The sequence below is a fragment of the Rattus norvegicus genome, chromosome 5 (genome assembly GCF_036323735.1).
Source record: "Rattus norvegicus strain BN/NHsdMcwi chromosome 5, GRCr8, whole genome shotgun sequence".
In the NCBI taxonomy this organism is placed as follows: domain Eukaryota; kingdom Metazoa; phylum Chordata; class Mammalia; order Rodentia; family Muridae; genus Rattus; species Rattus norvegicus.
Window position 1 is genome coordinate 164,954,695 of NC_086023.1, and position 23,207 is coordinate 164,977,901.

The 23,207-nt window shown below is 42.8% G+C and overlaps 1 protein-coding gene across 28 annotated transcripts in view; it reads right to left on the reverse strand.

The window, feature by feature from the left end:
- Positions 1–23,207, reverse strand: part of Kif1b (kinesin family member 1B) — a 135,071-nt gene that overhangs the window by 63,917 nt on the left and 47,947 nt on the right. For 9 of the 28 annotated variants that reach the window (XM_063287091.1, XM_063287089.1, XM_039109168.2 and 6 more), the window contains 11 exon segments: positions 22,252–22,330; positions 21,402–21,544; positions 20,261–20,302; positions 17,206–17,417; positions 12,797–12,876; positions 11,342–11,417; positions 7,548–7,627; positions 6,988–7,094; positions 6,051–6,134; positions 5,249–5,429; positions 5,053–5,125 (listed from right to left, as the gene is read on the reverse strand). In XM_063287091.1, coding sequence (XP_063143161.1) covers positions 5,053–5,125; positions 5,249–5,429; positions 6,051–6,134; positions 6,988–7,094; positions 7,548–7,627; positions 11,342–11,417; positions 12,797–12,876; positions 17,206–17,417; positions 20,261–20,302; positions 21,402–21,544; positions 22,252–22,330 — 1,157 coding nt within the window. 28 annotated transcript variants of the gene reach the window in all.

The following is a 23,207-nucleotide window of genomic DNA, read 5'->3' on the forward strand; positions in this document are numbered from 1 at the left end:
AACAGAGTATTTCAGAAGCAAGGCATGGGCCCTTACACCTTTAGCCTCAGCACAGGTGAGCCTGAGACTGGAGGATTGCCACAAGTTCTAGGACAATCTGGGCTTAGTATTAGATTGTGCCCAAACAACAACAACAACAACAACAACAACAACAAAAACCAACAATCTTGTCAGCCCAAAACCAACAGTTCTCTTATCGTTTATTATTTTTGTACATTAATTCTACGGGTTTAGGTATTTTGCCTGCATGCCTGTCAGTGTACTATATGCACGCCTAGTGCTCAGGGCGGTCAAAGAGGGTGTTGGATCCCCAGAACTGGAGGTAAAGGTGATTGTGAGCCACTGGAAATGGACCTCTGGAAGAGCAGCAACAGGCCATTTCGCTAGCTCTCCTAACCAGTTGTGCTTAACACAAATTTTTCTTGCCTGTGATCATCAAAACTGTTTCTCAGTATAGCCCCGATTACCATGGAACTCACTCTGTAGACCAAGCTCAGACATCTGCCTGCCTCTGCCTCCTGATTGCTGAGATTTAAAGACATGTGCCACCACAAGCCTTAGACATCAAAACTGAATAGCATATCTCAATTTCCAGACACAACTATCTGTATATACGGTCCTCTTAGGAGGGAACTGAAAAACAGTATCTGCAATAATGACAATGATTGGGTTTTGAATTTAAAGACACTGCTATTGATTTGCACTTCTGCTAAATAAACAGGTACTAAACCCACTTCTAAACTCTACTTGAAAATTTAACAAGGATGAGTAGATCAAGGCAAGCTTACGGATTCTATATTTTTGTGGCATATGCACGTAGCACATGTGTGCAAGCCAAAGGTCTATGTTGGATATCTTCCTCTGTCTCCCTCCACCTTGTGGTTTTTTTTTTTTTGTTTTTTGTTTTTGTTTTTTTTGTTTTTTTTGTTTTTTCCGGTTCTTTTCTTCGGAGCTGGGGACCAAACCCAGGGCCTTGCGCTTCCTAGGTAAGCGCTCTACCACTGAGCTAAATCCCCAGCCCCCACCTTGTGTTTTGAGACTGGATCACTTGCTAAACCTAGAGCTTGCCAGCTGCACTAAACGGCTTGGCTATGAGACCCCAGAATCCACCTGGCTCTCCTCCCCCAGGCTAGATTAATACATGCCTCCATGCTTGGTTTCACATGGGTGCTGGGGGATCCAAACCCAAGTCCTCACACTTGCACAGAAAATATTTTACCACAGTGACATCTATTTGTTCCTGTTCTCCTTTTAGTTTAAAAAAAGCAGAATGGGAGCTTTACGTATAGCCCAGTGACAAAGGGTTTGCCTAGCATGGGCGAGCCCTTGCCTCAATCCCAGCACCACCAAGGAAAACAGTAGAAGGCTAGCCCTGTGTGTGCTGTGCATGTGAAGGTCAGTGTTCTCATGAGCTCTGCTGGGCTGGCCAGCCAGTGAGCTTAGAGGTTACCATGCCATCCCTTGAGGCTAGGAAGCTGCCATGCCTGGCTCTCTCCCCAGGCCGTCATGCATCTGCAGCAGCTGCTTTACTGACTGAGCAGCTGCCATTCTCAAGACAACATCAGTGACTGAGGAAAAAGCATGTCTGACTTGTTCTTTTTTTTTTCCCAACTATATAAACTTAGTTTTGTTCAACACAAATTATCTCACATTCTTCCACATAAATATCATTTTACTTCTTGGCTATAATTGATTAGGGATAAAGTGGATATTTCTGAATCTAGAAAATGTCAAGTATTCTAATCATTACTTAAGTGTCAGGCTTGAGAAATCAAAGATACCTTTAAATTCTAAAATGAAACATAATAGTCTATATAAACTCAAAAAGTTTATCAGTCAAAAATAAATCAGTCATAATTTTCTTTCTTTTTAAAAGTACTATTAAATTAGCTCTTACAGTTCAAACTTACCATTGTATCTCATTCTGACGATGACACACACAAGATTTAAGCCCCATCCCAACTAAAGAAGAATTAATCCTATCCCTCCTGATTCCAGAGCTGGAGATGCTACTTGGGCCTGGCCATTTCACCTGTCACTAAAGGTTTCACCCATGTTTACTGTACAGCAAATGCACAATGGGCCTGCCGGAAGTCCCACAAATGAATGCATGCAACTGAGAAAGGGAAGGGATGGAAGACACAGGGACACGAGCACCGGCTGTAAGAGACGTGGGGACGCAGACGGGCTGCACGTGGGAGCTGTCGTTACAGAAAGTTCATTACCTACAACTTTAAAAAATTATGGAATGTATGTATGTATGCATGTGCATGCATACCTGTGTGTTTGAATGCCTGTTCATGCTACGGCACATGTGTGGAGGTCAGAGAACAATCGCAGGAGTCAGTTCTCTCCTTCCATCATGTGGGTTCCAGAGACGAAGTTCAGGTCCTCAGGTTTGAGGGTAAACACCTTTATCCACTGAGTAGTCTAGTGGGCTCTGAATTCCAATTTTTTAAAAAAGATTTCCTTATTTATTTTATGTATGTGAGTACACTGTAGCTGTCTTCAGACACACCAGAAGAGGGCATCAGATCCCATTACAGATGGTTGTGAGCCACCATGTGGTTGTTGGGAATTGAAGGCAGGACCTCTGGAAGAGCAGTCAGTGCTCTTAACCACTGAGCCACCTCTCCAGCCTGAATTTCAATTTTTAATGCTGTCATTATGCTAAAAATTATAGCATATAGTATTTAATAACAATATCTAAAAAGTAATTATGAAGTAGAGAAAACAGCAATTTCTCCATATTCTCTCAATATAGGGCACATTTTGGTCGACTAACACAGAATCATAAAAACACATTTCTATCAGTAGAGAGCTAGACTTCTAGATAGAAAGCAACTTCCTTGCTATAAGGGAACTAAGTGCCCTAGTACCCTCGCTTGCCTCCAGATACACAGAGCAAAGAGCAACCAGAGCACCATCCCCGCTGTCTGTGGACGGCCTCCGAAAAACCAACAGGAAGGGCGTCTCACACAGCTTACTTTCTCTTACAAGTATTTCTCTCTCCTTCCCTCCTACCCGTCCTTCCTTTCCCCGGGACTGAACCCAGCGCCTTTGCATGCTATGCAGTCCCTGTAACTATAACCCCATTCCCTCTTCTGTTTGTTTTAGATTTGTAGGCAGCATCGTGCTGAATTGTGCAAACTTGCTATGAACCTATGATCCTCCTGTCTCACCCATGTAGGTAGCTGGATTTCAATCGTGTGATACTATGTCAGGTTCCATGAGTGTCTTTATGCCAAGGCATAAAATGATCATCAATGTTGGGTAATAGAGAGCACCAGACACTATCCTCTTTAGTGACTACTTATTTACTGTGTGTTTCCATGGCCACTAGCACCATCATGACCAGAAGCCCAGATCCCAGTCCCCAGGCCCAATCACTACCTGTGCCTTTAACAGATTCCCAGTGCCAGAGAGGCACTGAGGTAAGCTACAGGACTCAAGTTTAAGGTTTAGATCCGTGAGTTGGCAGGTACGTAATGCCACTACTGAAGCAAATCTTTAAAACGCACACATGCACAGAAACATAGTTTTTCAGCCTTAATCTCAACGTCAAACTAAAGGCGATGCTGTATCTTTCACTTATGTACACGTCTATGCTAACAGAGTTGTTGCAAGGACCAAGTAAAATGAGAGAGCTAAGCTCTTTGTAAATTACAAAGCACTCTACCTTTAAATAGGAGACACTATTGTTAATAAATAGTGCTTAATTACACCTTTCCTCCTTGATGTCTCTCACAGACCATCAGAGGCATGTTATTAAATTATACTACATAATTATGATAAAAGACTACTTCATGTGTCACAAATCTTTCAAGCCCTCCATTAAAGGCAAAGCTGTGAGCCTTCTAGAGACTCTCCCTGTAACACTGATATTACCCTGTTCCAAGAGCTTAATTTATTCTTCCAATCCATATTTTTGAGGGCTCAACTATAATTTTAAAGATAATAAATTAAGTGGTTTAGCCCACTGCCAAGAACCAAGTGCGGTTGCTTTTGCCTAGGGTCTCTTAGCTCTCATGGCCCACAAAGCAATGGTTCTCCAATAGAGCAGAGCATAAGGTTAAAACCTATGTGTTGTAGTTCATGTTACAGGAAGAGGCAAGCATCCGCCCCTTAATTTCTCATTAATACCTCCTTTTAAAAAAAAGTAACTTCCTAAACTGTATCAATTGCATTTAATATCCCTGTGTAGCCCTGGAAGTCCTGGAACTCAGTGTGTAGCCCAGGCTGGCCTCATAGAGATCCTCCAGCCTCTGCCTCCTGAGTGCTGGGATTAGCGTCACCACCTCCAGCACCATGGGACTTCTTACTACCAAGGCTCTGTGGCTGGCCTTAATCTGCTAAAATCTGCTAAGAACAATTTATTTATCCATAAGACATTCTTATAAAACCTCAGAAATCGACTATCAGCATAAAGTGCTAACCCATTTTGGCTGAGATGGTAAACTGACTTTCTAACTGCTTACCCAAAGCCTTTCTCCACCAGCAGCGTCCCTCTCCTGAGACGGGTGTGCAGCCCCACTACACTGGTACCACAAAAGCCACTGAGAACCTTACTGAGAATTCAGACTCCATGCAGGGCAACAGAGGATTAACACATGCAACTGTGCAGCGACACTTTTAGACACCATTTAACTTCAAAGAGAAGAAAAACATCCTGCTCAGCAAGAGGACGATCCCAGGCCAGCCTCAGAGCAGAGGATTAGTACTATCAGGGGCCAGAGACAAAACCAAGGCAAACGCCCGCCAAGTTCAACAGTCAGCTACTGTCATTTAGAGGACACACTACTGGTGCACATTGAAAAGGCACGACTGACGGGCAAAGGTGTCAGAAAGCTCTCACTATTTCTTCAGAAAGCTCTCGAGTGTGATAGAAGTAAAGATCTAACTGTAAGAAATAACAGGCACAGAACAGTACCTTCTAGATGTTTGCTCGGACTAAGATTGCCAGAAGACCCATGACAGTCCCAATGAGAGCCTGCCAGAGGTGTGAGAGCAACTGCCCTTCCCAATAGCTGCGGATTCAGGACAGATCCCTACCAGCCTCTGCTGCTCCAGAAGAAGGTCAGCTTCCTCCTTCTCCCTTTTGTAAAGGATCTCCATTTCCTGAAGCCTAGAAGTAAGATGGACAACAGAACAAAATGCCAAAGTAAGAAGAAGCTATGAAATCAGCAGCTGTGTTGTGAAAGCTAGAGCGTTTCAAAGCATCGTCCGGGACACATACACTCAGGCTCACCTTTTCTCCATCTCCTGTTTCATATCAATCCCTTGTTTTTCAAGAAGTTCTCTCTGAGCAAATGTCCAATCCACAGGCTCAGAGGGGGTCTCAGCAGAGGGAGTCTTCTCCCGCTCTGCTCGAGCTTGCTCAGGGTGGTTAAAGCGGAAAACATGATTTTTACCCATGATGATACGGTTCCCTAAACAAAACGGAAACAGGGGTGAGAATTTGTTTTACAGTGCTGTCAATCGAATCCGGATACACTAGCAAATGTGTCTTACCAATCAGCCACAGCCCCAGTTCTAAGGAGTCCATTTTAATAACAGCATCTAGTTTGTAATATGTTAATCTTGCCAGACTAGGTGGGGTAAACTTGTAATCCTAGCACTCAGGAGGCCAGGGCAGAGGCTTACAACTTGGAGGCCATCCCAGGCTACACAGGAAAAACCTATCTCAAATAAGAAAAATCATTTCACTCTTTTAATATAAGAAGGCAGCTACTAAGCTAGGTGTGATGGCCCACACTTTTAATCCCAGCACTCAGGAAGCAGAGATAGGAAGATCTCTGTGGGGCCTACCCGTCTATCTAGGGAATTCTAGGTCAACCAGTACTACTTCATGAGACCCTGCCTCAAAAACAATGAAAATAACCACACAAGCAATGACAAAAGCAAGATTAAAAAGACAGCTCTGTAGTTTCATTTTAACAAGACCATGAATCCTAGGGTAAATTTCGGCTTAAAATAAAGAATCGAAGTGTGCATTGCTCACAGAAGTGTACACTGCTGATGACGTCACACCTCTTCCTTCTGAGCCTCACCTGAGCGCAGCTGAACAGGATGGGCCACCCTCTTGCCATTCACATAGGTTTCTGAGCGCTCACAGGGCTCTAAGGTCACAATAACTAGGAAGAATACAAACCCAGGTTATTGTCATAAACTAGTACAACCAAATAAGGAGAAGTGGGTCACTCTCAGGACTCATGGTAAACAGAACAGATCTTGTAACCAAGAGACTGAAGTGTCTGTGAGACCGAGGGGGGGTAGGGGGTGGGGAGTGGGGGGTAGGGTCTGTTAATTTCTTTGTGTGAATTTTGGCTATTTTTGTTTCAAGATTCTAGAACTAAAATCAGTGTAGGCAGTTATTGGGAGCTGTGGCTATGCTAAAAATATTTAACTAAATTTCACAAGCCCCAGAAGAAGATAGGAAATACTAATTTTGATAAAATCTGATACAGCAGAGATCTTAAGTACGATACGCAAATAAAAGCTAACATTGTGTTTCAGGGAAAAATCATACATTCAGGGGAGAAGCTAGTGCCTAGCAGAAATGCCATCAGTTAGCTGCAGTCATATTAACGAACTGTGCAGGAGTAGGGACTCCCACAAAATTGACTTTTCTTCCCTTTAAAATAAAAATAAATTCTACTGGGCTAGTACTAAAGATTTTTCAAATCTCCTGTTATCTAGAACAGTTATTTTTCTCTTACTTTTCTATTAAATAGTTAACATTCAAGACCAAACCTAGTTGCCTACATCCTGCATTTTTGGCAGGAAGAAAGGCTCCCTTTGTTCCTGCTATTTTCATGCTAAGTAGCTATGTCTGTCCACACATTTATAAACATCCCAAGTTTCTCCATTTTTCAATATGACTGACCAAAAATTTCTGCTAACACAGATAGGGAATTCCAAATCTTAAAAGAAGTTCTTATCCTTCGGAGGAAAAGTTGCTTGAGAAATGAAAACACAAACTCTCACCTTCGCCAGTGTTGTTTCTCTCACTCCGAAAGATACAATGCTCTTCTTTAATGTGGGCCCCACTCAGCACGATGTCCTGGCGCCGCTCAGCATCTGCTTGGCCAACCCTGAACACAAGGGAAAGTGTTTCCCAGGGAAATTCAGACACAAAAAACACTTATAGACAATGAACTGCTTTCTCCCTAAGAACATTCTTTGATATCTAAAAAAAAAAAAAATGCACCGGCTTTTTATATCAGAGGCTTTCAACTACAGATTCTGTTCTCAAGTGCGATGATCCTCCCTGCATGAGCAATGCACTGGGAGAGAAGCACTGATGTAATTTACACACGGGGAGAAACAGCACAAATCAACTTCTCTGGGAACTCCTGTATGTTGTTACAGAGTAATTTTCATCCAAGTTCTCCTAGAGAAAACTAAGTGCTAACAACTGAGAAGAGGAAAGAAGATAATATGTAATCATTTCAGAAAGAAGAGATAGAAAATTATTAACATTTTTGACAATTTCCTTTAGTTATCAATTATCTAGAAGAAAATATAAAATAGCAAAGCAAACATACCTTGTAATTCCGTCCTTGATATAATAAAGCAAACACTCCGACATTAGAGGGTCTTCATTGAGGTTAACAAGGTGTGGAGTCTGAAAAAGGTTGCAGAATATCACTTTGGGGCAAGCCATCATGAGAAAGCTGTAGCAACAGGCTTTGCTGGAGGCCTAAAGGCCAGTCAGACTGCCCTGAGTGCCTGAAGTGAGAGGCTCAGAAAAAGTCCCAGTTTAACTCTGTAACTAATAACATGAACGTGTTCTGTAGGCCTCCTCCGATTAGACTAGGACATCCTGTGTAAGAGCCTGAGTTCGGCTCCGTATGGCGGCACTCAGAGCCAGGTGGATCTCATGGTCAACCTGATCTACAGAGAGTTTCAGGCCAGTGAGGTCTACATAGTGAGAGACCCTGTTTCAAAAATAAAAAAATACAAAATACAAAATATAAAAAACAATGGAGCTGGAGACATAGCTCAGTAGGTAAGAGACATGGGAATCAAAGGACAACTCAAGGAAGGTGGATCTCTCCTTCAGAGTCTGGGTTCAAACTCAGGTTGCCTGGTTAGTGTGGCAGCACCTCTATGAGACGAGGTCGTCAGAGGTGAGAGCATCATGAACACAAGGGAAAAGTTAAAACAGACCAAGTCTGGGCCGAGCTAAATACAATTTTTGTAAATATGTAGATTAAAAAACCCTAAAATGGGCTGGAGAGATGGCTCAGCGGTTAAGAGCACTGCCTTCTCTTCCAGAGGTCCAATTCTCTTCCAGAGTTCAATTCCCAGCACCCACATGGTGTCTCACAACCATCTGTAATGGGATCCAATGCCCTCTTCAGGTGTGCAGGTGTACATGCAGATAGAGCACTTATATACATACATAAATTAATTAATCTTTAAAAAGAGATAAAAATAAAAAAAATCTTAAAACAGCCAAGTTGGTGGTGGTCCACGCCTTTAGCCCTAGCACTAAGGAGGCAGAGGCAGGTGGAACTCTGTGAGTTTGAGGCCAGCCTAATCTACAGAGCAAGTTTCAGGTCTCAAAAAACAAAACAAACAAACAAAACAAAACAACAACTTAACACAAAATTTTCTATTTTAATTAAAATATTCATATTCTTTTTAAAATAAAAATTCCATTTTTATTAAAATATTCAGTCCCTTCTGTAAGTTTCATAGCCCTAGTTATTATCTTTATTAGTATTTACCTTACTTAAAGTTACTGTCAACAGCATAAACATCTTCTAAAGGGCTCTTCATCTGACACTAATATTTCTAAACATCTTAGAAAGCCTCCTTCTTTGGTGAAAAGCCCCCACTGGAATCCAAAAATAAGTCACGTGGTCTTGGGGCCAATGTCTACCCCAGAGAGTGCCAGCAAATATGGACAAGTGGAAGAGCAGTCAGAGGACCAGGAAGGGAAAGGACGTCAGGGCCGTCTGAACGGAACGAAGGCTTCTGCATCGTCACCAGCTTCACATTTCTGATGAAGAATCGGGCTGTTCCAACAGAGTCAAAGATCTCTCTCCATGGACATCGTTCTCCTTCTTCCTCCTCCTCCTCCTTTTCCTTTCTCAGTGTGTGTGTGTGTGTGTGTGTGTGTGTGTGTGTGTGTGTGTGCGTGTTTGTGTGTGCGAGTGTGCGTGTGCGTAGGTGTAGACAGGGTTTATCTGTGTAGCCCTGGTTGTCTTGGAACTTTTCCTATATACTAGGCTGGCCTCAGACTCAGATCTGCCTGCCTCTGCCTCCTGAGTACAAGGATTAAAGGTGTGCGTGTGCGGCAGTCGCCAGCACCGCTCGGCTACTGGGCAGAATTCTTTCTAATCTCCTCAGGGGACTAAGAAAAAGAAACCTCAGCAACATCCCCTGTTGAGTCTAAACGTGCCCTGCAGTATTTCTTTCCCTTTCCTGAGAGAGTCTAGAAAACCAAAAGCAAGAAAAACCTTTGAAAGTCCAGAGCTCAGCTTATAATTTTATGTTGCTTACAACAATTGTTTGGGTTACTTCAAACTCTTACCAAATATGATATTGTTACTTATTTTATTTGTTTTTCTGAGACAGTTTCTTTAGGTAGCCCTGACTGTCCCGGAACTCTCTCTGTAGAGGAGGCTAGTGTTGAACTCAGAGATCCAGCTGACACTGCCTCCCACCTGCTGTGATTAAGGGCATTTGCCACCATGCCTGGCTAACTACCACATTACTTTTCCAAGCTGTTTTTGCTTGTTTTCCCCAAGCATCTTGAATCCAGATGCTTAAACATATAGAAAAGTTTGACTGGTGAGTCACAGATCTGAACACACACAACAATGTCATGAAAACTGAAGGGCTGTGGAGGCAGCCCGGGGGGCAGAGGGGTTGCCTCTCACCCAATTAGCTCTGGGTTTGATCTCTAGTACCATATACACGGAGAAGAGTACCGCATGCCTATAATCCCATTGCTTAAGAGCTGGGGGCACTGGGCTGGAGAGACGGCTCAGTAGTTAAGACTGACTTCTCTTTCAGATCCTGAGTTCAATTCCCAGCAACCACATGGTGGCTCAACCATCTATAATGGGATCTGATGCCCTCTTCTGGTGTGTCTGAAGACAGCTACAGTGTACTTGTATATAATAAATAAATCTTAAAAAAAAAGAGCTGGGGGCAGGAGGATCAGAAGTTCTAAGGCATCCTCTGCTATATAGGAGCCTTAAACCACCCGAGATATAGGAGACCTTGTCTAAAAAGAAGAGAAACTTTTAGAGGTTTGCAAGAGCAAAATCTAAACTCTATCAAAACCATAACTGCGAAAACCTCTACAATGTAGGTACTATGTATGAAAAACTAGACCATTAGGGTAAAATGACTCAACTTTGGGTTCCTTAATGCTAGAGTTACAGGCAGTTTTTAGCCACCCAACCTGGGTGCCAGGAGCCAAAGTTGGGTCCACTGGAAAAATAGCTGCTAGGACATCTCTGCGGCCCCTCCCTTTCTTCTGGTTTGTGATCCAGGTGGGATTTGAATTCATTATGAAGCAGATACTGGACTCTGATCTTCCTGCATTCACTACCTAAGTGTTGGGATTGTAGATGTGTGTCACCATACCCAGCTAAATTAATCTGTTCTGTTGAAAATAACGTTAGAATTTGTACAACAGTTTGGGGACTATGATTATAAAAAAAAAAAAAAAGTGGTTGAGATTTGGCTCAGTGGTAGAGCGCTTGCCTAGCAAGCGCAAGGCCCTGGGTTCGATCCCCAGCTCCGAAAAAAAGAAAAGAAAAAAAAAATAAGCCTGTAGAAGAAAAGCATGCTAAAGGAACAGAGGCATCCGGAGGGTAAAGATCGGAACTACTTTATTAAAGAAATGGTTGTAAGTAGTAGAAAGCATGAGGCAGCACTGCTGTTCACAAACATCAACAGCTGGAAATGGCCCCACGAGGTATGAAGCAGGGCTGATGCTACTGACTGTAAACTCTTCTATGCTGGGAGTAGAGACATGCGGCATCCTTCTCAGAACGTATGATACTGAAGAGCAAACCAGGGCTAACTGCTGCTAGACAAGCACTGGACATTAAAAAGGAACATCAGTGCTACAGCTAGGTCAGGAAGAGCAACAAAAGATGCTTAAATATACCCAAGACTACGAGTCTCAGTGCCCTGGGTTTTCTCTCTTGTAACCACTATAATCACTTTACAACTAGGTTCTCCTTGTATGTAAGATGAAGTCAGAAATACCTGAAATTAAGCTAAGGATCTAATTAACATGGCTCTCTGAAAGACATGAAGTGGCTTACTAAGACAAATTGTATCGTTTCTGTTTTACAACACGCTTTCTTACCTTTTTAGGTGAGAAAACGCCAAGTGTTCCCCCATCTTCCCGTATGGCAACTCCCATCTCAGCCAACAAGGCTTCTCTTGAAAAACAAAAACAAAGAGACCGAGTAAATCAGAATACTAAAGCCAAGGCGTCAATTACAGTGGTTTTAAAAGAGCTGGGAAACAAGACAGCAGCCAAAAGCCGTTGGCTACATCTAAAGCCATCAGCCATCTTATCACTGATGAGAACCCATTTTCAGAGAAACAGTACTCAAAATAAATCAAAGAACACTTTCCATGCTAAAGTTCTGTTCATCTAGGCAAGAATTTTGAAAAGTTATTTTACTTAAAGCTGTGCATCCAACAAGAAAAATCATTTCCCTAGAATCTAAGAATGCAATCAAAATGACTTGGGGGCCAGTGCTCTGGTGTTAACATTACAGGGGCCAGTGGAAGTGCGTGGTTTCGGTATTTGAAGTGAAGCCTGTAAATGTGATTTTTCTCAAGCATCATGTTCCCATACGCCGCCACCATTTTGATACAGTAATTCTAGGAAGGTTCATGGTTTATGTTTGTTTGTTGTATGTGTGTATATGTCTGTTTATTGTGCATGTGCCTGATGTTGTGGGACCAGCTTTGTGAATTTCATTTTCTTTTTCCACCTTTCTGTGGTCTACCTCAGCTAATGAAGCTTGAATAGCAAGCAACCTTTATGTGCTGAGACATCTTGCCTGCTCCAATAATTCTAGTTTAAAACATCTAAGGGAAGTTGGAAAATTCTTCGTTACATTTACTCATCGATACACCAGAGTTTGTTTCTCTCTTGTTTTCACAGGAGAAGATAGGAAGCGACTTCCTTTTTTAAGTGTGCAATTATTCCAACAGTATAAACAGAACAAGAATGTTAAAACTTCGCAGCCTAAACTCTACCTTTCATCATAAGGTTCTGGAGGAAGGGACTCAGCAGAGCCAGAGCGGATCTTTAGAAACAGGCCATGACCAAGCGAGGTCTCTCCTGTACTTAACCCACGTTCTCCCGGGCCGAGTGGCATTGAGTGTGGTAGCCATTAAGCACGTGACTCCCCAGAGCCGCGGTTCTCCACCTCCCCAACGCTGCAACCCTTTAACATAGTTACTCATGCTGTGGTGCCCCTCGACCATAACATTATTTGTGCTGCTACTTTATAACTGTAATCTTGCTGCCGTAATGAATGGTAAGCACTTGATATGCAGGATATCTGATATGCGCCCCTGTCCATTGGTTGAGAACTGCTGCCCTAGAGAATCTTTAAATATTCACTTCAAAGTACAAATGTGATTGAATACAGCTTCCCAAGGCAGACTTATTCATGTTGTGTTTCAGGAGGGGAAGAGGGGGTCTTTGCTTTTAATTCTATTTCATCTTTTTTTTTTGAAACTACAATAGCCACTCAAACTCTCCAGAAAACTTAGTAGCACCAAAGATTTATCTCCTGACCTCTCCATTCTGATGGCCTCTGTTTTACGAAGTTTCTCTTCCCAGGTTTCATTCAACTCAGCAATGATCTTCTCTGACTCCTAGGGAAGGAGCACAATTGAAGGAGAAGAGCCGCAGGTTAATTCCACGTTCACAAGGAAAGCATAAGGCAGACAACACCCTCTGAAGGCCAAGGAAGACTCTAAAGTCATAGCTCTTTTTCTTTCGTTTAAGGTAAGAATCATAAATTTGTTTTTAACTCTATTTCACCTTTTCTTATTTACAAACATAGCTCAAAATTAAGCCTAAAATTAAGTACACATCAGACACACAAATCTTCCATGTCCTAATAAAAACAGACAAACGGTGAATCCACGTGCACATCTGCACAAGACAGACGAAGGGTGATACCAACACCCAAACTCAAGGCACTGTTCTCTTTCTTTTTAAATCATGGTTTCAAGTTGTAATATTTATATTGTTTAAAAGGCTATTGCTTTCAAAGGCTACAAGGAGAGCCAGGCAGCGGTGGCTCACACCTTTGATTCCAGCACTTGGGAGGCAGAGGCAGGGGATCTCTGTGAGCTTGAGGGCAGCCTGGTCTATACAGTGAGTTCCAGGACAGCCAGAGTTACACAAAGAAACCCAGTCTCAAGAAAATAAAACACAAAAGACAAACAAACAGCGCTCCAGTAGCTTAGAGGAAATGTTGAGTGGCGCACCAGCAAACCTTCAGTGCTAGCAAAGACTGAGTAACCATTTACTCTACAATCACTCTGTAGATGAGAAAACCAAAGACCAAAAACCTAAGACATTAACCTCAGCCTATCTTACTCCTTGAGCTGGGCTTCCGAACTATTACCGATCTTTACATTTTATTAATTTATTGGCTGGTTGATTGAGACAGGATCTCATGTGGCCCTGCCTCACCTCACACTCAATACAGCCACAGCTGATGCTGAATTCCTGATCCTGCTGGCTCAGCCCTCCGAGTGCGGAGACTACAGGCGCGTGCTACCATCCTCAGCTCCTCGTTTCTTCTTGAGGGGCAGTAAGAAGGCAGAAAATGTGGTAGGGTAATTAGAAATACTTCCACAAAAAAACACTGCAGTTCAGGCTTTAACATTTAGAAGAGTAGATGCTTACTCTGTGGAGTGCTGCTGGAAGCCATCCAGTAGCTAAGGTCACTGTACACAAGCTTCTTGAGTAAGTTCAGGTGTGAGGCCACAGCCTGCTTGGTGCAGCACTAGCCCCGCCTGCTTCTATGCTGGACGCTTATGGATCTTTATATGCTAAGTCTGGGCTATGACTCTCTCAGTACTGACTTTGATGCCAGTCTATAAGCATCAGAGCCAGTGGCTATAGCTACACACTTACGACTTAGTACTGAGTAAAAAGACCAAATCGGGCATACAGAGATTTCAACTCAGTTCAACTCGTGGCTTTAAGTTAAAATGACACAGCACGGGGCTGGGGATTTAGCTCAGTGATAGAGCGCTTACCTAGGAAGCGCAAGGCCCTGGGTTCGGTCCCCAGCTCCGGAAAAAAAAAAAAAAAAAAGAACCAAAAAAAAAAAAAAATGACACAGCACTATCCTGATTCTTCTGTTTTTGTCAGAAGTTTAGAAAGGAATGGAGATACTCATAGTCTACATGGGAACAGGCTATTCAATGGACAAAGAGGGGCAACACCTATTGAAAAGTAACGTGCGAACACTTATTCTAAAAGTACAGAGAAGCTGGGTTCGGTCCCCAGCTCCGAAAAAAAAAAAAAAAGAACCAAAAAAAAAAAAGTACAGAGAAGCAAAGGCAAGTAAGCCGTTAGAAGATGGATTAGCCCCCACTACTGCTGTTCTCTTGCAGTATTTTTCTCTTGCAGTGTCATGCCTTAGGAATGCAGCTCCTCAGACATTCTCAAGCGTTCTATTGTACAACTGCTGTCCCACATTCCGGACCAAAGATGTTCTCTGCCTGCATCATTAAAATGCAGGCCTGTCCAAAAGGAATTCTCACCATTCACAAAGTAAGAGCAGAACCAGGCGCTTCTGCTTCAGTGAGCTGCAGCATGACTGCGCACAAAGCTGCAAAGAAGCTATCCGCACTCCAGAAGAAAGTTACAGAAAGAAAGGTTTACTTGCGTTGCTTCAAGGGAACCAAGAGCAGTGAGAGCTGACTGAAGTGTCACAGCTTGGTTTTCCTCAGATTTAGGCAGCTGGGAGAGAGCCCCTCGAATAAGGAAAGCGTTACCCCCTAAAACCACTGGCAGTGGCTACTGGGTGACCAAATTCTGAAAAAGCCCACGCACTGTCTTGACTCCTAGCATGTGGCGTGATTTTCAGTTGGTTTTAGCTAGCAACCAGAAGGAAACTTCTCCTTTGTCAGAGGAGGAAAAGGTAAACTCAGTTGTGCGGGAAGGTTCAATATAAAAGATTCAAAATCTCTAAAAGAGAAGAACATTTGCTATAAATAATGAGAGGCAAGTCTCACTTTCCCTACTGCCAGAGTCCTGCTGGCAACACAGTCACTGACCCTACTAGTGAGGAAATTTGAGAATGAACACACCTTCCCACACGGGACTTCAATATTACCTGTAGGAAGGCTTCCAAGTCAGTTTCACAACAGCAGAGATTAATTACCCTGTACCTTGCAATCTTGAACAGAAAGATGTCTCCTTTCTCTCCTTTTGCCAGACATTTTAGAACTTCCCTCACTTTCTGAATGAAGACACAAAAGCGTTGTTCTCTATTTTGGAATCGCCTTCTTTTTGAAGGAAGTAACCAAGGGAAAGGATGGGATGACAAGAAAGAGCTCTGAAGCCTGCCTCACAGAAAGTCCGTTACCGCTCACCGGAAAGCCACAGTAAAGCACGGGGCAGGGGCTGGGGATTTAGCTCAGTGGTAGAGCCCTTACCTAGGAATCGCAAGGCCCTGGGTTCGGTCCCCAGCTCCGAAAAAAAAAAGAACCAAAAAAAAAAAAAAAAGCACGGGGCAGACTAGCTGACCTCCACTGTGGGGTGTTCAGCGAGTCGGCCTGCCCGCCTTTCTCTTCCCTAACTTTACCTATTAGGTAGAGCGCTGCTGTTCTCAACTGTCTTTGGATGGGCACAGTTGGCAGTGGGGGATATGAGCGATGATGAGGAGAATCCCTGGCATGACCGTGACTTGAGTTTCCCCAACCCTGGCACTCGTGAACACAAAGGCCGAAAGGATGGAGGCAGCAAAAGGGAGGGGAAGCACCACAGATCACACCTGTCTGCTCTCACTGCAGTCACTCAAGAGCGAAGGCTAAGGACTGCTCCTGGTTTTCACATTCAGAGACAAAATACAAACCAGCAAAACAACACAGCCAGCAACAGACTGAAGAACCCCCACCTGCAGCGCTGGGAGCCAGGGGTGATGTGACGTCGTTAATCAACTTAACCCAATTTAAAATTAGAGACGCGCCTGACTGTCACTGAGAGTACTGCCAGAGAAGCCAAAGAGAGAGAAGACCCACCAGGAATGTGGCAGCATTGTCCTGAGAATCAGGGTCCCAGACCGAAATAAGGAGGGGCAAGGAGAAAGCCAGGTGAGTCCTACCATTCTCCTTCTCTGTTTCCTGATCGGCAAAGGTGTGAGCAAGCGGCCTCACATGAACTCCGGCAGCCATGCCTCTCCTTAGCTTACTAAGGTAAAAATGAACGCTCCCTTACGATGCGTCTTCTCAGGTATTTGGTTCCAACAAGTAACCAGTAGAGTGGGCACCAGGAACAGATGTGCAGCCCAGGGATCCAGCTACAGCAGACAGGAGGAGAAGCCCTCCTCTCCTACAACTAAGGGCTTTGTGAGTTCTAAAAGGTATAATGTCATGTAACCTAATAAACCTGCTATCACCACTCAAATGGTCAAACTTTCAGTTAATTATATATTAATATTACTAATAGAAGAATGGCCTATGGAGAATTCTATCTGCAGTGAAACCAAATTTTCCAGCTAGTTATTCCATTTAAATTATTACTACATTAGAAAAGGTTTCATATTGCCTCGGCTGGCCTCAGACTCACTATGAAGCCAGGATGGTGCTGAACTCCTCATCCTCCCTTCTCCAGCTCCTGAGAACTGGCCTAACAGGCTCATGTGTGGTTTTAAAACTAAATGTGTAACAAACAAACAAACCTGACTGTGACGTATAAATTACCCTCAGTGTAAACCTCTCTCTGCTCACCAGCTATTTTACACGGCTACCTTAGGACCTTTCCATCTCTGGCCATGTCAAACTCAAACATTCTGATAAAAAGAAATTAACTAAAATAAAACAAATGAGTTCATTTTCAGCACTCCTCTAACTGTTAACATTTCCATGTGCTAAGCCAAAATTTCAGAGGTGCTGATTCACTCCTAGTTCTGCCTTCTGCAATGACACAGAAGGCTCTGCATTCAATCTCAGACTTACCTTCAGACGTTCAATGGCTTCCTCCCCTCCAGGTGTAGACATAATCCTCTCTTGAATACTGGTCACAGAGGTTAGGCCCGCCTGACTATTAAGTGAGCATGAAGACGGGGATGAAGTGAGGGACCCCATGGATGCTGTGGAGAAATTGCCAGGGCGTTGATTCTCAGAGGCTAGCAAGTACCTATGCTTATTGTTCTGAAAATCTTTCAGATCTGGGAGGCAGAAAGAAGAAAAGGTAGGAAAAGAGAAGGAGAGGAGCAGAGGAGGAAAAAAGACAGGAAGGAACACCAGTGTGAGAAAGGACAGCATCAAAGCACAAGATTAACGCGCGCTCTGACACAGACAAGCCATGAAACTGTACTAGATGGCAGTTCTAAAACATGTCGCTCTTTAACATTGATCCTAGGCAGGTAGCCACTTCTGAATTTGGATCTGACATGTGTCCTGGGTGAGAGGGTGTAGCCAGAGCTTTAAAGATGCTCTTCCTAAGCAGGAAATCACTGGTAAACTAGGGTAAACTAAGCCCTTCAATCCTTTCAATTACTCCAAGTCTTCAGGACCTACAGTCGCACTCTATTTTTAAACTCCAGTTGTTTTTAACAGAAAGGGGAAAATAGCAAATATTAGAACATATTGGTCTAGTTTAGTGTTTAATGGAATTCAGACAAGAATTTAAGAAATGTTAGTTACAACCCTGAGCATTTAGTAGTCTTAGAAGCATTTTAACATGCCAAAATATATTCTAAATTAAAAGTAACTGTAGAAATTAGAATAATTTTGAGGAAGTATGGTCTGATATTCATAGTGAGTGCTTGTTTCAATAGGAAAGGATAGCTAGTGTATTAACGAGTTTTAGTATACTTTCCCTTTATGAGTCACAGTAAACAAAACTACCGACCATTTGATACGTTAAGTAAAACCTCCTGTCTAATGCCACAATCACTGGAACACTGGGAAGTCTCCTTGCTAGTACGACAGGCAAGTTTTCAGGACATATTTGCACTAGCTAGGGTCTGGAGTACAACTGAAAATTATGGCCTTAAACTTGGTCCTGGGAAAAAGTCCACTAATAACAAAACTTGCTGGTTTGCTTTTCTGTGATTCAATTCATGAACCATCTTTCTCAAAATGAACTGCAAAGAAAAACCATTGGTTCAATCCTTTTGTCTTGTTTGTTTGAAGACAGGGTCTCATGAAGCTTGGCCTAAGCTCACACTTGCTGTATGGCCAAGAATGACCTTGAACTCCTGACTCTCTGGCTCCTGAATGCTGATACTGTGGGATTACGGTGTGTGCTAACATGTCCATGTCGCTTACATTTCCATGTTAAAATTAGCTCAGTAAGAGGCTTTTTTTAAAATTACATTGATTTCTTTTGTGTGTGTTCCTGTGTGGTCAGAGGACAACTTGTGAGAATCAGTTCTCTCCTTCCACCGTGTGGGAACCAGGGATCTAAATCAGGCCCTCAGACTCGGTAGCAAGCACCTTTCTCCACTGAGCCATCTTGCTGGTCCTTATTTTTAAATTTGAGAAAAATCTACATTACTAAAATTCGTATCAAAACTAGATTTTCCTCTAAGGATATGAGGCAGTGGACGTAGTAGGGAAAACAGTCACTCACTGGGTTTAGTCATCTTTACTATTTAATGAAAACCAGTTCTTGAAGCCTGCCTGTGGTAGTTGCTTCAAGACAGTTTGAAAACTACCATCTGCAGATAAAGGGGAAACATGGGGAAACAAGCAAAGAGGCAGGTTTAAAAAGCAAACAGGAACTGGAGCAAAAATCATCCATCAGAGATGATGGCAGCACGGTGGGAAGGAGGGCGGGCGGAGGTTAGATGGTCCTGTGGACACATGCAAGCCGTGAGGTGAATTAAAACAAGTACTCCAAAAGGAAGCTGAGAAGTAGCAGGGCCGCCTCCTTTGAGGTTACAACTTAGCCATGCACATTTTCCAGGAAATGCCACAGCGGCTCAGAAAAGAGGCAACAGGCCAGCAGCAGCACCTTGAACACAAAAGCAAGAACAAGAGGGCACCCTCTCCACACCAATATCCTTCAGCCTTGGAGATCTCAGACAGAGCAGTTCCAGGCCAAGAGCCACAAGCGTGTCTGGGCATCCCAGTCCTCTGGGCTTAAGTCAGCACAGTGACTGGTAGCACCTTTGGGTTCTATGTATCCCCTTGTCCCCAAACTGAGATTTGACATGTCTTGATGAGTTATCTTAAAAGCATAAACAACTATTTCCCTGTCAACTTAACATTTATATAAAGATACCTTCATCTGAGTCATATACTTTAGATATCAATTTTAAATTTTAGATAGCAATCTATGAAAGGAGGAAAAAATGTCTATCTAATGATCAAATAAGATAAGGCCCAAGATATGAAGAGAAACTAACGGAGCTAAGCACAGGTGAGTGCTAACCCAGCATGCACAGCGCTCTTTAATTACAGACAGTTTGGCTAACTAGAAATGAATTTTATAATTATACAAAGACTCACATTTACAATGCTAATTAAAAGAATTTCCCTATTAAATAATTGGATCATAAAGAGAAGCAACTCAAGAGGGGAAAAAAAAGTGTTGACGTAGTAATGATTGAAAGAGCTCTGAGGTAAACTGCCTAACCCAAACACGAGAAACCATGGGACCTCAGGAAAAAAGACTCCTGAGGATTATAAAAAAGGATACAATAATTTTATCAATAACAGAATTAAAAAAGAAATAATGTTTAAGATGCCTAGAACAGGGCCAAGTTTATTACAGACTATCAAATGAGCTTATCATGTGTGACTAACCTTTTCCTGTGTAACTTTGAACCTGATTTAATTATACAGTCAGGAACACTGAAGATGGAGTAGAAGAATCCACTTCAGTGAAGGCATAAACTAAACTTCATTAAGTTACTTTGCTAAATGGAAAGGGGTAAAAACAAGAGAACTGGACTTCACGGCACTCTGTCTGGGATTCCCTGTTAGGACCGCAGGCATGCAAGGCTGACCAGCAAGGCAGATTAGCAAGTCAGTGCACTGGAAATGACCGTGATATACACACATTTGCCTCCACTTCCAGAGTAATCATCCATCAATGGATCAACTAAAGGTAAGCAGGAGGGAAATACAAGAAGGGTCAAAGTTCAGAATCAGTAGCAATGGAGTGGGAACAGAATAGCATTTGGCATTTGGGAAGTAAAAGAAATGAAAATTCAGTAATATAGGTTATCATTTTTCACAATTATATTAATTAAAATCCAGGTTCTAATCAATAAGAGCTAACTTAGAGGAGGGTTTGAAATCTGTCAGTATTTCAAAGTATATAATACTTTACATTAAAAATAAAAATATGTTTTATTAATAACCCATATTCTATCTGAATAAGAGCTAAGTTAGAGGAGGGTTTGAAATCTGTCAGTATTTCAAAGTATATAATACTTTACATTAAAAATAAAAATATGCTTTATTAAATAACCCATATTCTATCTGAATAATCAATTTTATGACAAGAACTCTTTTCTGAGGTGCTGAGGTTAGCACCTGAGCCTCGCACAGGCTGAGCAACAGTGAGCTGCACTGTAAGCTCCTTAGCAGAGGCTGAGTACACGCCGGTAGAGGGAGGCGACTCTCAGGCAGCGGGCCTCACAGTTAGGAGCCCTGTGCAGCAGTGCCGTCTGCTAGGCTAGCTCTGGAGCCTGACACAGTTACACTTTCCTCTTCCCTCCCACAGCGAACACGGCTCACCGAGGGTGAGTGCCATCTGGAAGCAGACCTGAACAGTGAGGTGAGCTCTTCTTCGCGTGGGTTAGCGAGTGTTAGCACTGCTACACTAGTTCAGGGAAACAAAAGCTTCCAAGGACTACTTTTATGAAGTAGTTAATTTTTCAGAATAAACTTAAAATTAAAAAGAAAAAAGCTTTACATATCTGGGTGCATTCTACACTAGGAAAATCTGAGATTATTTCACTGGCACCGCCTCATAACGCCATTTTGACCTCCACTCAGTTTCGTCAAGTCTCTCAGCTCTGGGCTTATTCACTTATGTGAGATAAGGTCTCACTGTGTAGCTCTGGCTGTCCTTAAACTCAGTGAGATCAGCCTGCCTCTGCCTGCCAAGTGCCCAGCACACCAACCCTCAGCTTGGTTTAGATATAAGAATCTAGAGAGGCACGCAGGCTTCTGTATGGTCCTGGTTCACTTACTATCGATAATGTCCCCCAGCCCCTGAGCACGGAGAAGGTCCTTCAGTCGGGTCACTTCCTCCTTCAGCTCCCGAACCAGCTTGGCATTCGGGTCCTCATTGATAACAGCGTTGCATTTAATCTGTTTTGCACGATCTGCATATCTAGATACAGAGAGAAAACGCATCCTTGCCATTTCTCAGAGGCTCTACTTCTCACAGATAACAAGCCGTTACCTCTACACCGAGCGTTCTGAGCACCTACACACTTTAAGAGCCTTGACGAATAAATTAGTTGTGTGAGGCAAAGACTAAGACACTTAAGTGATTGGCTCAGATCACAATAGAAATAAATACCAGAGAGAGGCTCAAACCCAGCTTGTCAGCCTATAACAGTGTTCTTTTGCTGTATTAAGAATATCTTTAATGGGAGAAAGGAAGATAGTTTCAAATTAACTTATAATTACGTTTACTTTTTACAACTTAAATCTATCTGCAAACTGTGTACAAACTATGTGTACACACTATGTGTACACACTGTGTACAAACTATGTGTACACACTATGTGTATACACCAATACTTCTATTATTAGAAGTGAATATTATGAGAAAATTTTATTATCTAAAATTTATCCAAATATCTCACTCAAGTAATTTGGAAATCTTTCCTGTAAAAACAAAAACAAAAACAAAAAAAAACCCTCTCATTTATCCCAATGAATCTGAAAGCCACCTGGGTAAACCCCATTGTAACAAAAATCATTTTCCTCTTATTATGAGAAAAAAGGATCACAGGACACACACAACCCCTCGCAGTGTAAGGAAATCTATGGCACACAGAACTACTCGGCTCTGGGATCAAAGGAGAGTACCTCAGCGTGCTCAAGGTTTCATCATAGTTGATGTCTGCGGGACTCAGAGCAGCCACCATTGCAGTTCGGGAGTTGCCACCTGAGAACATGAACGATAAGGATCTCACTCACGTTTTTAAGAAAAAAGAATTTCATTTACTACATTAAAGCTGACAGCAGATCCTAAAATGTGATCAAACTCCAACGATTTTTTTCCTTTTTGACAAGGTCTCAGGTAGCCATGCTGGTCTGAGCTGGTATATTCCTAAGTAATGGGATCACAGCTCTGTGCCACCAACCCAGGAGCACGGTAACATTCGTAAACTTTCCCGAGCTGCGCACTGTCCCACTCATATCCTGCTTTCCTATACACCTGACTCCACTTCCTCTCCCACTCTCCCTGAAGCAGCTCCAGCCAGCTATGGTAGCACAGGCCTGTAATTCCAGACCAGGAGGTGGTATCAGGAGCTCAGTGCGGCCTGGGTTGTGTATGACCCTGTCTTATACAAACATACACACACTAATCAAGCACTGAACCACTCTACCATGACTGCCCTCAGAGAGAGGAAAGTTGGTTGATTATTTTTTCTTACTGGGGAGCAAACACTGAAGAGAGAGGCTGGAAGGTGAAAAGGCTTGAGTAGTAGGAGACAGTCTACGTAGCGTGTGCTTGACTATGGACATGTCAGAGGACTAGGAGTTTGGAGTACACTGAGGAAGGAGCTGAAGAGACGGCTCAGTGGTTAGGAGTGCTAACTGCTTTTGTAGAAAACAGTTTTCCCAGCAATCACAGGCTAGTTTACAACAGCCTGCAACTCCAATTCCAAGGGATCCAATGCTGTCTTACAAGCTCTGCAGATCCTGGACATACACATGCTACACAAACACTCATGCTCATCAAATAAATGGACCTTGGTCAGGAGGGCTCTTAAGGAACACATGTTAAGTAGCTGCATGGAGCACAGAGGACAGTAACT